The 17,857-nt window shown below is 38.0% G+C and overlaps 1 protein-coding gene across 2 annotated transcripts in view; it reads left to right on the top strand.

Annotated features, from left to right (window-relative positions):
* The first annotated feature begins 1,592 nt into the window (after positions 1-1,592).
* clic1 (chloride intracellular channel 1) overlaps positions 1,593-17,857 on the top strand; it is a 40,992-nt gene continuing 24,727 nt past the window's right edge. The window contains exon 1 of one of the 2 annotated variants that reach the window (XR_007926499.1): positions 1,593-1,927. Coding sequence is in view for 1 of the 2 variants with exons in the window: in XM_051872898.1 (XP_051728858.1) it covers positions 1,889-1,927 (39 nt within the window). In the remaining variant the exon portion in view is untranslated. The remainder of the gene's footprint in view (positions 1,928-17,857) is intronic. The other variant, XM_051872898.1, reaches the window with a different exon arrangement.

The following is a 17,857-nucleotide window of genomic DNA, read 5'->3' as shown; positions in this document are numbered from 1 at the left end:
TATCACTTAATTTATTGGATGAATTGGACTTCAGCTAAAATAAAATCAAACTTCTCAGTATCTACTCTCATTTTACTGGTAGGCTACTTATTTTTTAGTTTCTATAGGCTCAGTATTCCAATACTAACTAACCCCCTTAATTTTTTTCTCCTGACCATAGATGGCACAAAATCTCATCTCAGCACATTTGATGAATAGCTACGCTATTTTCTATTTTGTCATTTGATTTGAATATCAACATTTGTGAGGTTTAGTCAATCGAAACAGTTTTGAGGTTTATTGATCTAATTTTGCGTCTCTGGAAAATATTGAACTATGACATTGTATTATGTTGAATATTGAAGTTTTTGTGTTTATTTGTCAATGAGGGATTTGTAAACACATTGATGTTTTTAGATTTGTGGTGTAAAAGTTATAGTTTTTATTTTGAAGTAAAAAGTTAAAATTAGACCCCCAAAATTGGCACAAAAGGCCACAAGTGGCATGTTTTATTAGTGCTATTATTTTTAAATTTAATGCTTATTGTAATTAATGACATCTGCAGACATTTCAGACATCTTTGCTTTCATTAAATCCTATAGGTAAGTTGAGTGTAATCATTAAATTTGCATCATAGTGTTGCTATTATGGCATACCTTGAGTTTTAATATGGGCAATTAAATATGTAAATATCCATATGCCTGTAGGCTATATAAGTTATAGAATAATTTTTACCTTTACTGAGATTCTGCTTTGTCTGTCAGTGCTTATTCGATTATTCAACTAAATTGTCAAAATAAAAATTTAAATACAATAGCTTATTTTGTGATTTACATTAGTGACACTTTATATAAATAGTAAGAATTATCTCAAAAGTCTTCTTAACCCAGGTAGGAGGCCAACTTACACCAGTAGGGGCCATAATATATGACATTTCATAATATTTGACATTTTATGCTGTAACAACTAAATTAGCAAATGTTTATATTTATTTTCTATAATAACACATTGGCTGATGCATCATGATCATCATCATCATCATCCTGCACATGCTTAACTTATATCTAAATATGTTACCTTTAAAAGTAAATCCACATTTTTCTTAAGGGGGGCATTTTCTCCCATACTCTACTTACTCATTAGATACTAGTATTCATTAGATAATATAACTTGTACAAAATTCATGTTTCAGTTATCTACCACTAGGTGTCAGAAGGCACGCTGTAAAAGTCACACTTCCCCTTTAAACACTTCATATTATAACCTAATATAAACACTACCTATGCAAAAGTGTTATTTTAGTACCTAATGAGTTCGGGATACCATTTGCTCTACCTAGTCATTAAGTTGAATTTGTTAATGTATTTGGACTAGTAAATATACTAGTTAAAGCTATATCTAAAAATACTACTTTAGACTACTTTATAAATAGACTAGTAACTAAAATATGCAGTACTTATAAAATATACAATACACAAGTGACTGTCAGCATGTTTATTGATTAAATGACTAATTTGGTCTAAATGTTTTCAAATGTTTAGTCAGTTGCGCGTCCATTTGTGCGCGTATGTTGTAGCATCATAGTTATAATACGGTAGTTAGAGGAAGTTGAAAGCTAGTCAAAATCAGGAAACGACAGAGAGAGAGAGGGAGGGAGGAAGTATGGCTGATCTTGCTGTAGGCGTTATTGATTTCGAAACTAAACACGAACAGTAAACCGTTTATACGTTTTTACGTTTTAAGTTACACGGAAATTAGACACTTTTTGGTGGCCTTTGGTCTAAATTTTCCACCACTATCATATTCGTAGCTCAGAGCGGAGAAGTTGCATACAATTTCAAATTGACCTAGGCACAGCGGAAGTGAGCTTATTTGACCTTTGTTAGAGAACTGTTGTTTGGACTCCAGCATGAGTGAGGAGAAACCTGAGGTTGAGCTCTTTGTGAAGGTAAGTTTACCTGCAGGCCATTATTCATGATTTCACTTAGAACTAATTCTGTTTTAGCAACTTACAATTTAATAACTTAACAATGTAATAAACGTTCTATAATAAATGTATTGAAATGTTTATGTAATTGGCTCAAAATATAATAAAATATTGTAAGGTTTTACATTATGAGAAATCTGTTACATTATGAAATCAACAAAAACATTTTCATATTGTAGAAATTTCCAAAACAAATAAATAGTATCCATTCAAGGCCTAGAAAACAGTCGTATTCCTGATTGATAATGTTGTTATTACTAGTAGCTAATAATGTTATTGTACATTACTTCTTATAGATGGGTGATAATTTAAAGGAAAAAACAGCACAACTTCAATGCCCCCTAGAATTCTACTAGAGGAGAGGAACACCATTCCTCCAAAACAATTATTACATACTGAACATTTCATTACATTAATAATGTAATATTTATTACATTATGCTGTTATAAAATAAAAATGACCTAGTAGAACTACGCCCAAACAACATTTAATGTATTACTATGTATGCAAAATGAAAAAAATAATATATATATATATATATATATATATATATATATATATATGTATATATACACACATATATATATGTATATATATATATATATATATATATATATATAAAAATTATATTCACCCTGTGCTATATTGAAAGTGTAACCCCTCTGGTTCTACTCGCACCCTTCCGAGCGGGAATTGAACCTCGTTTCCGGCATGTGAGGCGAGCACGCTAACAAGGACGTTAAAGACCGCAACCTCTAGTCAGTCGCTAGTGCACCTCTTGAGACCTAGGGAGTGAGGTTTACCTGCACAGTTCTTTACTAGCTAGCTGGCCTCCATTACAAAAGCATTATAACAAGACATTATTTGATTAAGTGTTCCTGACTTGTGTTCCACGACTCAAAAAAAAAGTTGGGACAGTCAAGCATTTACCACTGTGTAACATCATTTTTAATTTTAATTTTAATTTTTTATTTTTTTTGTAAATAAATAAATAAGACAAATGTAACTTTGCTTAACATTTAACTTAAAAAAAAAAAAAACACTTTAAGTTCTTTGATACCACAGCAAAAACTCCTAACTAATAAAGTTCAAACATCATTAAAGACAAGTGAACAGATGGTAAAATAAGAATACACAAATTAAAACAGAGATAAATACTATAGAACAGTTACAAATAAAGTTAGGTCTAAAAGTAGTATTCATGTACAGAAATGTAATAATATAAATATAATTGTAATTACTCTGCATGCATAGTGTTCACTGTATAAATTAAATAGAGATTAATCATTGTTAAAGTTGTTTTTGTCACGGAGACGAGCTCCGTGGTTCCCTCCTCTGGCCACTGGAGGGAGCCGTCTCCTGAGTACTGACACACACACCCGCATACACACTACATTTCCCACAACCCCGTGCCTTGGACTGATCACCACATCAGCTGTTCCTCATTACCCGGACTATAAAGCTCTCCCACTTACCATAGTTCATTGCGAAGTCTTGTTTTGCTTTTGTGAACATTTCTGAGCGTTGTTACCCTGTCTGATTACCTGTTGCTGATCCTGTTTGTTACTCGTCCACGACTCTCTGCTGCCTGCCTTTGACCCCTGCCTTGTGTTCTGTTCTGTGAGTGATATCTGCCTGTCCCGTACCCCTGCCTGTTTCCCGACCTCGATTCTGCCTGTCCCTTTGGTACCTGTCTGCTCCTGTTTGACCCTGCCTGTACGACCACGCTCTTATTCAATAAAGCATGCAAATGGATCCCGGCCTGTGTGACGATTCGTTACAGTTTTGTTGTTTGACAATTAATGACTTATTTTTAGGCTGCTGTCATTAAATGCATGGAACCAATGTAGGAATGCACGACCGAATGCACGGAACCAATATGATGAAACACATCCGATTTCTTTCTCAAGTTATCTCAACTGTTTAGGTTCACTTAAGACATTATAACCAACTGTATTCAACAATACTTCTCGAGACGGGGATTTTGAGATCATTTTGTCTGTATCCGTTCAAGCTCAAGGAGTTGCGAAACAGATTATGTGTTCACGCGCCATCTGAAAGGCACCTCTGTGAGTGCACGTGGTCTGAGTGTGTGCGCACAGAAAACCACGAGCGATTGTGAAATTTGCTTCTTCTTGCATTTCAATAGTTTAAAAATGCTTGTTTTAAATTGGTAAGACTTACAAACACGTGCATATACTAAACTTTCACTATATAATGGCTAAATGCAGTTATTCCACGAATCGCATGCATTCCGAAACCATGGGGCCTGGTTCGTACGGATCACAGATCAACGGCGATTCATTACACCCCTAACACTTAGCATTTGGACATTAAAGACAATTTAGTTTAGTTTATCCATTGGAATTTTCCCCATTCATCCGTTATGTAGGTCTTCAACTGTGCAATTGTACAGGGCCTTCATTGCCTTATTTTGCACTTCATAATGCATTAGAGCTGAACGATTAATCGTTGAAAGATCGTGATTGTGATTCAAACAACCACTCAATCTCATCCTAAATGACAACGATTCTGTGTCTGTTAAACCTTTGATCTGAGTTTGCTCTGCCACTGGCCCAGAGAAAGCAGTAAGGTATAGGTATGAAACAGTCTTTTTAACCACACAGTAGGTCTGTCGTTTTTTTTGTGTTACAAATATTCATATTATCATAGAAGTACTAGGATAAAAGTTTATAGTTAGAATATAAACACTGATGTCAACGTAAGCGATCAAAATAGTGCAAATCACCTTTTGAAAGAAACTTGACGCATCAAATTGTGCCAATTACATCATTACGCCACCACATGGCGACAAGTGACTGTTAAAAAATGTATTTTTCATTGAATCATTCATTCAAGAGATTCGTTCAAAAATGCTGATTCATCCAGTGATGAAAAGTGAAGTATTTAAGAGTGAGTCATTCGTTAAATTATTCATTCAAACAGTTTTTTAAAAATAATTCATTTAGAAATAAATATTTTAGATAGACTAGGTCGACAGATTGATCGGCCGGCCGATTAATCGGGCTGATTTTTTGGCATTTTTTAATTAATCGGCATCGACCAATTGTGCTGAAAATTAGGCTGATTAATAGGCAGGCACATCTGCGAGCAGCTAAACGTTGTTGTGGAACATGTGACGCTGCCTCTTGCAGCAAACAGATTGCCATTCCACCGGAATAACCCTGTGATGTCCCCATCTGCCTGCTAACTTTTTGAACAGAACTACCTGGTAACTTACCAAGAAAACAGTAAGACTTAAGTTCTTATCCTTCATTCTTAATCTACCCTTATATATTTCATTGGTTAAATATGATGCTGCTTTTGGAGAGAGAATGAGAATAACATTTGGAGAGAAAATGCGAGTAACTTTTAGGAACTATTGTTAGCGAGCCTTCAACCAGCTGTAGTTTAGGATACAGGTAGGCACCAAAACCTGGTAACGAGCTCAGTGGCTAAATTATTATAGTAGCCTGCGTTGTATAGAAAAGCTCCAACGTTATAAATTCTGTTTCTGTACCGGAGAATTTCTCTCCCTCTGAGGCTGCGTGTGAGACGGAGCAACTCACACTCTGCAGCCTTGCCTTGTTCACACACAGCTTCAGCTAACGATGGCAGTGGGAAACAGACCGTTTCAAAAGCACAATTACGTTGTATACATGCTTATCATAAGTGCAACAAGCCATTTGCACGTGAAAGTAGAAACGTGCAAATGACCATTCGCAAAAGACCTGCGCCCTTTAGTTACTGTTGCTACGTCCGACAAGCCATGCCGCTCTCACGCCACACATCATCTTCTCGCGCAGTGAAAAATACATTGTGAAGCAAAGAGGACACTGAAAACACATCGGCAGACAAGACAGAGCAGGTTACTTTTGATATGAATCAAATTATCAAATTTCAAATTTTGTAATTTTTAAAGAAATTTTAACAATAAATACCATTTTGTGGCTCTTTAACGTGTCGTGACAGTTTGTTGTAGTGTCTCAGTTCAAGCGGCTTGTGAACTTATCATCTCTTCCTACTAGTTAATTTGTAGCATCAAATAAACATGAATGAACATCAGAAGGAATGTAGTTTCAACTGCGGAAAGACGTCAGTACACACCATTTTTCAAGTTCAAGTCCACTGTTAATCTACTAATGCTGCTTTCATCACTATATATTTCATGCTTGCTCTTGGAATTATTGTAAAAAGTTTTCTATGTAAAAATTGCACATGATTTTTTTCTAAATGAGAGGTTTCGTGAGCCTACATATTCAATTCAATTCACATTTATTTGTATAGCGCTTTTCACAATACTTATCGTTTCAAAGCAGCTTTACAGAGCATGCATGTCAACATTATAATTTAGAGTGATCTGTTATCAGAGTTGACTGTCCAAATTATGTAATTTCAGAAATGTACATAAAATCACATAGTTAGCTAACAATGTAATAATTTAATTTACAATCACTGTTAGCGAATTAATTTAAGGTAGAAACAACAATAACTAGGATATATAGAAATTTGGGAATGTGCATGTTGATCCAGAGTTTGCGTCATCTGAAGTCCTCGCAGGAGTTGGCGCCGTCTCTTCAAAGGTGTTGGTCATCTGAAGTCTTCATAAGAGGCTGGATCCAAACTACATAACTCAGCACTGAATAAAAACTCTGGCGTTTTGAGCGGTGAGTGGATTCTGACTAACTTAAATACCTCTGATTGGTCATTGTGTTCAAGAGATCAACAGCTATGTCTGCGATTGGCTACATTGCTCACCGCTGCAAAAAACATGTTGTAAATAGATACATTTGACGTTCTCCAGAGTGCAAACTCAAATATGTACATTTGCATTTTATTTAAGTTAGCCAGAATCCACTCTCCGCTCAAAACGCCAGAGTTTTTATTCAGTGCTGAGTTATGCAGGCTCACGAAACCTCTCATTAACAAAAAAAGTGTAGACACGATGTAAGTAAGAGATTTATTGTGCATTGTTGGCAGCTTCACTGAATATAAAGGAATATGAGATTGCGATGAACTGACAAAGCGACAGCGTAGGGCTGGGCGATACAGCTAAAAAAAATAATCACGATATAATGTTTCATATTGATCAGTATCGATAATTATTGAAAAAAATGTAGTAGAAAAAAATGTTTGAATTAACAAATGCTTAAGGCAAACAACAAATGATTTTTTAAAATAAAGCAAAATAAAATGTAAACAAATCTTTCTTATATATTTTATATTAAGATTAAATAAATAAGTGTTAAAGAAACTTAGAGCTGCACAATTCTGGATAAATTGAGAAACTTTTTTGTTTGTTTCAAACCGAGATCACAATTCTGAATGTCAACTAAATGAAATAACATGTAATTTACTAGAGGTTCTAACAAAATATAAATTGCTGCAGTCTATTTTAAAATTTAAATATATTTTAATTAATTTTTTTTTAAAAATCTGTTTGGATGTATGATTCAATGACATGCCCATAAATACTCTTGTTTCATTACTGGATGAATCAGTGTATTTGAAAGAATCTGTTGAATGAAGATTCAACATCAAATAAATTTTTTAACACTCACTTGTCGCCACCTGGTGGTGAAACAATGTAATCGATAAATGCGTCATTTTCAGCGCGTTCAAGTTTCTTTCAAAAGCTGATTTGCACCATTTTGATCGATAACATAGACATTAGTGTTTTATTTGAACTATACATTTTTATATCGGTACTTCTGTGATAATTTGAATATTTGTAGCACAGAAATAAAGATACTGTGTGATTGAAAACACTGTTTGTGCAGCTGTTAATACCGATATGACAACTGCTCTCTCAAGACGAACTTTGATGTAGATCAACTGTAAGACGTAAGTAAACCATGAAACTGCCACACTGACGAGCTGATATTATTTATTTTTTATTTATTAATAAATAAACCAATAAATAATAATGAGTAAAGAATAATACAATTATACATTAAACTGTCTAGTATCACATGTCTTAATAACACCCCTAATAAAGTACTCAGTTCACATGAAAATCGTCTCTGAGTGGTTTCTTCCAAATGTAACTATTTATAAAATAATCTCAGTATCTGCAGATGACTGAGCCAGATGTAAAGAAAACACACCAATCTATAACCTTATATAGGCACGGAAATGACCTCAGACTATGTATGACTTGCTGAAAGCATAACTAGACAGTAACCATAACAACAATAAACATTCAGACAACAAACGCGAATAAACTACATATTTGTGGGCCCACACTCACACACATGCATTTACAAACACCACCGTTGCAGGCCTGAGTCGTTGCTTGAGTGCGTTGTGGCCTATTAAAACACAAACTGGCCTCTTCATTCCAATTAGCAAAACAACACAGAGTACCTTGATCCAGGGGCCTGTACCATGATGGTAGTTGAACAAACTCAGGGTTATAGGATTAGTTTCAAGTTGACAAAACCAAACCACTCCAACCCGGCTTTGTTGGTACCATGATGCTGATCATCAACTTTCTCTGTCAACTCAGGCTTTGATCCTGAGTTTGTGGAGCGCGTGCACATGAATGCATGACATCAGTGGCAAACAGCCAATCACATGCCTTGCAACAGAAAGAAACTGATTTACTTCTCGCAAGAGAGTCAACGCGATTCAAAACTCTTTTGCTGAAGAAAATGAAGAATTTAAACGCATTTACACTAAAGAAGAAACTTGTCCATGAAAAAGGACAAATAAAAGAAATTATCTTGCTCTATCAGAGCAAGTGAAAATTGTCAAGTGTTTATATAGTTTATTACATACAGCAATAGAGACTCAAACATGTAAGGTTATGTAGTCATTTTTAAAGAGTTATCTTGATTCTACAGCTTACATATGATCTGTATATATTAATATTTAAAATAAATGCTTAATAATAACTGTTAAACTAAAATTGCTTGTGTGAAATGAATTAATAATCATATAATAATTATTTAAATCATATATAAATCATAAAATAATTCTATAAATCATTAAAGCAAGAAAATTTCATCATTAAATATTTGTTTTTACTATATAGTGATCTTTAATTTGGAGGAAGAGAAACTGTGGAGCGTAAGTTACTATGGTGATGAACACCACTAAAAGCCAAGTCACTTTCATGGTACCTAAAACCCAGGATTGGCACAAACTAATCTATCAGAGCTCTATGGTTTATATGTTTTTCAACAATGTCCTGTCCCAATGATACACAGTTACTTCCGACCGTCTTCTCATCCGAACGTGAACAGTGTTATACGAGTGATGCTTAGTCCATTAAACTCACTTAAAATACTCAAATTAGATAGCTATTATTAAAACACTGACAGAGTAGATTCTTGCTGAAAAAACTCCCACTTTACAAACAAAACAATCTTAAAACTGCAACCACCACGGAGGAAAAGAACTTGAGTCTCACTCCATCATTCAACGGTTCTCCCCCAATGAATCATAACCCACCAATCAGAACACACTTGCCAGTAAAAGGGGTGGGACCATAACTTCCACAAGCCAATCCAAACGAATGACTTTGCTTAACCAAATTTGCATACACAGATTATAAATACCGGTTAACACTCTTTAAAATAAACAAAGTAAAGAACTCAACCTTACATTGGCACATGGATTAAACCCAGGGTTACACATATATTATTAACTATATAAACTAACTTCACAACTTTCACTTGCAAGATGTTTTCTTGTAGTTCCCACTTTCATGGACAACCGTTTTGCTGTGTAAATGCATTTAAATTCATCCTATTTTTCTCTCTTAATCTTTGATTGGCTGCTCGCTAATGTTACACTTTCATGTGCATGTGCACCATAGTTATTTATGACTCAGGATCAAAGTCTGAGTTGACAGAGAAAGTTGATGATCAGCATCATGGTACCAACAAAACTTGGTTGGACTGGTTTGGTTTTGTCAACTTGAAATGAATCCTGTAAGTCAAGTCAAGTCAGCTTCATTTATATAGCGCTTTTTACAATACAGATTGTTTCAAAGCAGCTTCACAGTGATAATAGGAAAATTAATGGACAGATTGTTTTGGCTTTACAGCAGCTCTAGGAAAAAGTTATTATCGAGCTAAATTAAGTTTTTGATTGAATCACTTCCGTTGTAAAAATCGTTAATTATTAACTTAGGGGCCACTTAAATGACACATTTTTAACTGAAAACAGAAGACTTTTAATGCGTTCTTGCCATTCATTTATGTGTTTAGTCTATAGGTATGCGTGTTTGAATGTGTATGTGCACAGATGCTTAATCTTTCTTTACAAAGTGACATCGTCAAATTACTTGTCTGGTCTGCATTATACAGAATTATTAGTCGTTTAACGTTTTATCCATACATAGGGAAAGGAAAGGGAAGGAGGCCTTCACAGGGTATAGTTGAGTTGACACTTCAGGGCTGTGAGGAAAAGGATCTACCGCCAGCAGTCAATTTTGATATTCTAGGTATTATCAACTGGCCAGAATTTTGAGATCGCAATAGACATGAAGGACTATAATGTGTTAAGAGCTCACTCAAGTACTGGGGAGCTAAACCATTTAGTGCTTTGTAAGTAATTAGCAAGATTTTAAAATTTCTACAATGTTTAATAGGGAGCCAATGCAGTGTTGACAGAATCGGGCTAATATGGCCATACTTCTGGTTCTATCCTTATTCTAGTAAGAACTCTAGCTGCTGCGTTTTGGACCAGCTGGAGTTTGTTTATTAGGCATGCAGGGCAACCACCGAGTAAAGCATTACAGTAATCTAGCCTGGATATCATGAACGCATGAACTGTTCCGCATATGTCGTAATTTAGATATAATTTTAATAGGAAGAATGCGGTTTTACAGATGCTAGAAATGTGGCTTTCAAATGAACAATTTGTATCAAAGAGCACACCCAGGTTCCGAACTGATGACGAGGACAGAACATTCATCAAGTGTTAGACAGTATTCTAGGTTATTATGTGTGGAGGTTTTTGGTCCAATAATTAGAATCTCTGTTTTTTGAGAATTAAGTAGTAGAAAATTGCTAGTCATCCAAATTTTTTATATCAGCTATGCATTCCGTTAATTTTGTGAACTGGTAAGATTCGTCAGGGCGTGAAGAAATATAGAGCTGAGTATGATCAGCATAACAGTGAAAACTAATGCCATGCTTCCTAATGATATCTCCCAAGGGCAGCATGTACAAAGTGGACAGCAACGGTCCTTGAGCCTTGCAGTACTCCATACTGAACTTGTGATCGATATGACATCTCTTCGTTTACTACTACTAATGGATAACGGTCAGATAATTATGATTTGAACCATGCCAATGCAATTCCACTAATGCCAATACAATTTTTATAAGAGTCTATTCAAAAGACTTGTGTGGTCGATAGTATCAAATCCAGTAACACTAATAGAGAAATACAGCCACGACCCAATGATAAGAGCAAATCATTTGTAACTCTAATGAGAGCAGTCTTAGTACTATGGTACGGTCTAAATCATGACTGGAAATCCTCACAGATACCATTTCTTTCTAAAAAGGAGCATAGTTGTGAGGATACTGCCTTTTCTAGCATCTTTGACAGAAAAGGTAGATTTGAGATTGGCCTGTAATTGACTAATTCTGTAGGATCAAGTTTTGGTAGATCGGTTTTTTAACAAGAGGTTTAATAATAGCCATCTTAAATGTTTAGTACGTATCCTAATAACAAAGATGAATTAATGATATTAAGAAGATGATCTATGACCTCTGGAAGCATCTCTTTCAGTAGCTTAGTCAGTATAGAGTCTAACATACATGTTGTTGATTTACAAACCCGATTCCAAAAAGGTTGGGACACTGTACAAATTGTGAATAAAAAAGGAATGCAATGATGTGGAAATTTCAAATTTCAATATTTTATTCAGAATACAACATAGATGACATATCAAATGTTTAAACTGAGAAAATGTATCATTTTAGGGGAAAAATAAGTTGATTTTAAATTTCATGGCATCAACACATCTCAAAAAAGTTGGGACAAGGCCACGTTTACCACTGTGTGGCATTCCCTCTTCTTTTTATAACAGTCTGCAAACGTCTGGGGACTGAGGAGACAAGTTGCTCAAGTTTAGGAATAGGAATGTTGTCCCATTCTTGTCTAATACAGGCTTCTAGTTGCTCAACTGTCTTAGGTCTTCTTTGTCGCATCTTCCTCTTTATGATGCGCCAAATGTTTTCTATGGGTGAAAGATTTGGACTGCAGGCTGGCTATTTCAGTACCCGGATCCTTCTTCTACGCAGCCATGATGTTGTAATTGATGCAGTATGTGGTCTGGCATTGTCATGTTGGAAAATGCAAGGTCTTCCCTGAAAGAGACGACGTCTGGATGGGAGCATATGTTGTTCTAGAACTTGGATATACCTTTCAGCATTGATGGTGCCTTTCCAGATGTGTAAGCTGCCCATGCCACACGCACTCATGCAACCCCATACCATCAGAGATGCAGGCTTCTGAACTGAGCGCCGTTAACACCTTGGGTTGTCCTTGTCCTCTTTAGTCCGGATGACATGGCATCCCAGTTTTCCAAAAAGAACTTCAAATTTTGATTCGTCTGACCACAGAACAGTTTTCCATTTTGCCATAGTCCATTTTAAATGAGCCTTGGCCCAGAGAAAACGCCTGCGCTTCTGGATCATGTTTAGATATGGCTTCTTTTTTGACCTATAGAGTTTTAGCTGGCAACGGCGAATGGCACGGTGGATTGTGTTCACCGCCAATGTTTTCTGGAAGTATTCCTGAGCCCATGTTGTGATTTCCATTACAGTAGCATTCCTGTATGTGATGCAGTGCCATCTAAGGGCCCGAAGATCACGGGCATCCAGTATGGTTTTCCGGCCTTGACCCTTACGCACAGAGATTGTTCCAGATTCTCTGAATCTTTGGATGATATTATGCACTGTAGATGATGATAACTTCAAACTCTTTGCAATTTTTCTCTGAGAAACTCCTTTCTGATATTGCTCCACAATTTTTCGCCGTAGCATTGGGGGAATTGGTGATCCTCTGCCCATCTTGACTTCTGAGAGACACTGCCACTCTGAGAGGCTCTTTTTATACCCAATCATGTTGCCAATTGACCTAATAAGTTGCAAATTGGTCCTCCAGCTGTTCCTTATATGTACATTTAACTTTTCCGGCCTCTTATTGCTACCTGTCCCAACTTTTTTGGAATGTGTAGCTCTCATGAAATCCAAAATGAGCCAATATTTGGCATGACATTTCAAAATGTCTCACTTTCAACATTTGATATGCTATCTATAAATAAAATAGATCTATAATAAAATAAAAGTTTATGAGATTTGTAAATTATTGCATTCCTTTTTTTATTCACAATTTGTACAGTGTCCCAACTTTTTTGGAATCGGGTTTGTAGATGATTTAATGAATTTAGATAATTCTTACTTTCCTATAGCAATGAATGAATGGAATTTTTCTTAGGGACACTACAGTGCACTGTCTGATGTGATACTGTAGTAGACGGTTGCATAGTTATAATTTTCTCTAATAATATCAATCATGTAAGTAAAGAAGTTCATAAAGTCATTACTGTGATGCTGTTTGGAAACGTCCGGGGTTGAAGCTTTATTTGTCATTTATTTAGCCACTGTATCAAATAAATACCTAGGGTTGTATTTGTTTTCTTCTAAGAGGGTTGAAAAATAAACAGATCTGGCAATTTTTAAGGCCTTTTTGCACGCAATCATGCTCTCTCTCTTTATGAGATGCGAAAAACCTCTAGTTTTGTCTTCTTGTAGCTGCGCTCCATTTTTCTGGCTGCTCTCTTAAGGGCCAGAGTGTGCTCGTTGTACCACGGCGTTGGACTATTTTCTTTAATCTTTTTTAAGCACAAAGGAGCAACTGTGTCTAAAGTGCTGGAAAAGTGAAAGTCAGTAGTTTCTCTTGCAACATCAAATTCTTCTAAGCTATCTGGTATGCTGAGGAGATTAAACTGATCAGGAAGATTATTTATAAAGCAATCTTTAGTGGTAGGAGTGATAGTTCTACCATATTTGTAACTAGGAGTTGGCTTTGCATCCTTGGCTAAATGAATTATACATGAGACTAGATAATGATCTGAGATGCCATCGCTCTGCTGCAGAATTTTAACGGCATCAATATCGATACCATGTGACAATATTAGATCTAAAGTATGATTACGACAATGAGTGGGTCCTGACATGTGTTGCCGAACTCCAATAGAGCTCCATTGTTCAACTACCATGGTACAGGCCCCATGTGTTTCATTAGGGTCCAAGCCACTAAAGTGCAGTTTTTCTAAGGTTTTTTTTTTTTTTTTTTTCAAACATCCAGGGCTTTTTGGGGGCCTTAACATGCTCAAAAACTCTTGAAAATTGGCACACACATTGGAATCTGTGGCCATTAGGATGCCGCAGAGGCTGGGACCTGGGAGTGGCACAGCGGCTCTACAGCACCCCCTTGAATGGGGTCCGAAAACTTGGTCCGTATATCAAACACACTTGCATGTATTAGTATGAAACTCGGTACACATATAGACCTCATCGGGCCTAACAACTTTCGTGCTCTAAGTTATACACCAGCTCAACAGGAAGTCAGCTATTATGTAACGTTGTTTGAAAAACGCATGCTCTGGAATTTGATATACTCCTCCTGGGTGATTATTCCGATCACCACCAAACTCGGTCAGCATGAAGTCTAGACATTGAGGATGCTAAATTGCGAGCGGATTTTTGATATCTCAAACGGTTTTGCTGTGGCGAGGCAATGAATTTATGGCGAGTCACCAAACTCGGTACACATATTGTTCTCATTAAGCCGGACAACTTTCTAATTTACAGTCATTAGCTCCGACCAACGGAAGTATACTATATTTCAGATCAATATATTTGTTTTCTTTCAAATATTTCTTCTGAATCTCACACACTCTCTCTCTCTGTCCTCCCCCCTCACTCTCTCAGTCTCACTCTTTTTCTCTCTGTGTGTGTGTGGGTCTCTGTCGCTCTCTCTCTCTCTGTGTGTGTGTGTGTGTGTGTGTGTGTTTTACAATCTTTATTAGTGGTCTTTAACCCTTTTACTGATTACCCATTTATTGATGAACTTATAAAAAATTTGAACTGCAAATGATAACTTCACACTCATTTGAAATTGAACCATGACACTATATTACTATTTGGACAGGACTAGTTTTCTAAATATCGTTTGAGTTACAATTATTATTACCCGACACCTGTGATTTCATGTACTGATTCATACAAGACTAACATCTCTGTTTTTTTACAGAGGAGAGTGTGTGTTTTCTAGACAAGGGCGTTATAGAAGGTCATGTGCTGTGTTTGCGAGCATTATGTACGACGCATACGTCTTTAAATTATGTATTTATTGATATAATTAAAATTTATTAAAAACCCCTAATTAAGTAAATTTCACATGATTTTATAAAAGTGGCTGTTTAAAATAAACTTGCATAAGTGAGCAGAAAAATCTAGACATGTACCTTACTATTACCTGAGACTGATATTAAAATCGTCTTTGCAGGTTCTGTAATTTGGCTCTATTTATTAATTTTATAATTTTATTTTTTCATTGTATAGAGGTTGTCTGAGAAAAACACAGACATGGCAGATTAGGATGATATTCTGCACTCATTTGAAATTGACCTATGACATTCTATGACATGAAATTCATCTAAATTTAAACCATCTCATGGATGTGGCTGTTGTGGTTTGTGATCATCGCTGCTTGCAGCTATGTTATCACCTTGTTATTTCAACTCCTGAAGTCATATTCTTAAATGTTCTAAATTGTCCTACATCTTATAAGTCTCAACTTCTTTGGAATTTGTTGCAGGCATCAAGTAAGGGATAATGTTCATCCATCCGGTTCTTATCGCAGAATAAATCCTGACAGGATGATAAAAGACCGATCACCTTGTATGGTCTTGTATTACCATGAAAGGGTGTATTTTGCAATAGCAGTAAGTGCCAAAATCTGCATAAAGTTTTTTACTCTCTCACTACCCTTATGGGTGGGGTGGCTGTTCACAGACCACACCCACCCTGCATGTGAGGCCAAGGCACTCTTTATGCATGAGGGTAGTTCTGAGCCGGGATTGAGCTGCGCTTGTAGACTAACCGTGATCAAAGTCACGGCGCAGGCCTTCGGCCAGACAATGTCCACCTCAGTGGTCCAGAAGCGCCCCCCTGGCTTACCTTGCTGAGGTGCTGAGGGCGTCAAGCTAAAACGCTTTCTCGACACTCCCATCTCCTTTTCGGTGACACTGTCGGGGACTGAGCCCAGCAGTTCTCCTCAGTTAGTAGCAGACTGGGGAGCCTCCCCCGACAAACCATTGAGTTCCTCGTGGGCCCTCAGTCTGCTCGTTGCTAAGGGTGTCGTCCCCTGCAAAAAAACTCCGGCCCAGCCTGCTCTACTGTGTCCGCTGCAGGAAGATGACGCTTCCCGTCTCTGCTACTGTTTAAGTGGTTAGTGAAAAATCACCCCTGAGACGGGTGACCCAGAGATGGGTGTGGCTGCTCTAATCCCCTCCACAAGCTACCGTTCAAAATGCTCACGCAGAAGCGCATTTTCGAATGCATCCGTCCCCGAGATTGGTTTTGCAGCGATCAACCTGAAGGACACGTACTTTCATGTCTCGATTCTTCCGTGACACAGGCCATTCCTGCGTTTTGCGTTCGAAGGTCGAGCATATCAGTACAGAGTCCTACCCTTCGGGCTGGCCCTGTCTCCCCGCGTCTTCACGAAAGTCGTGGAGGGAGCCCTTGTTCCCATGAGAGAACAGGGTGTTCGCATCCTCAACTATCTCGACGACTGGCTCATTCTAGCTCAGTCGCTGGATCAGTTGTGCGAACACAGGGATTTGGTGCTCAGACACCTCAGCTAGTTGGGTCTTAAGGTCAACTGGGAAAAGAGCAAACTCTCCCCTGTGTTTCTCTTTTCTCGGTATGGAGTTGGATTCGGTCGAGCAGACAGCACACCTCACAGAGGAACGTGTTCAGTCAGTGTTGAACTGCTTGAATACTTTCAAGGGCAGGACAGCGGTCCCACTGAAATTCTTTCAGAGGCTCCTGGGGCATATGGCAGCCGCAGCGGCAGTAACCCCGCTTGGTTTGCTTCATATGAGACCGCTTCAACACTGGCTTCACGGCCGAGTCCCGAGATGGGCATGGCAACGCGGCACTTTCCGGGTGGCAATCCCTCCGGAGTGCCGCCAAGCCTTCAGCCCGTGGTCGGACCCCTTGTTTCTTCAGGCAGGAGTGCCCCTAGAACAGGTGTCCCGGCATGCTGTGGTATTCCCAGATGCCTCCGCCACCAGCTGGGGTGCCACGTACAATGGGCATGCAGTTTCCGGGGTGTGGATGGGCCCCCAACTGCACTGGCACATCAACTGCCTCGAGTTGCTAGCAGTACGCCTTGCCCTGAGCCGCCTCTAAGGGCCGTTACGGGGCAAGCATGTGCTGGTCCGCACGGACAACACTGCGACCGTTGCGTACATCAACCGCCAAGGTGGTCTGCGCTCCCGTCGCATGTCGCAACTCGCCCCCAATCTCCTCCTCTGGAGTCAGAAGCATCTGAGGTCGCTTCGTGCCATTCATGTTCCCGGTGTGCTCAACCGTGTGGCCGACGAGCTATCACGAGCTGCGCTGCCGGGAGAGTGGCGACTCCACCCCCAGGTGGTCCAGCTGATTTGGAGAGAGTTTGGAGAAGCTCAGGTAGACCTGTTTGCCTCACCAGAAACCTCCCATTGCCAGTTGTTTTACTCCCTGTCCGAGGGAACACTCGGGACAGATTCACTGGCGCACAGCTGGCCCCGGGGCCTTCGCAAATATGCGTTTCCCCCAGTGAGCCTACTTGCACAGACCTTGTGCAAAG

The sequence above is a fragment of the Ctenopharyngodon idella genome, chromosome 19 (genome assembly GCF_019924925.1).
Source record: "Ctenopharyngodon idella isolate HZGC_01 chromosome 19, HZGC01, whole genome shotgun sequence".
Taxonomy (NCBI): domain Eukaryota; kingdom Metazoa; phylum Chordata; class Actinopteri; order Cypriniformes; family Xenocyprididae; genus Ctenopharyngodon; species Ctenopharyngodon idella.
This window is presented reverse-complemented; position numbering and strand designations above follow the sequence as displayed.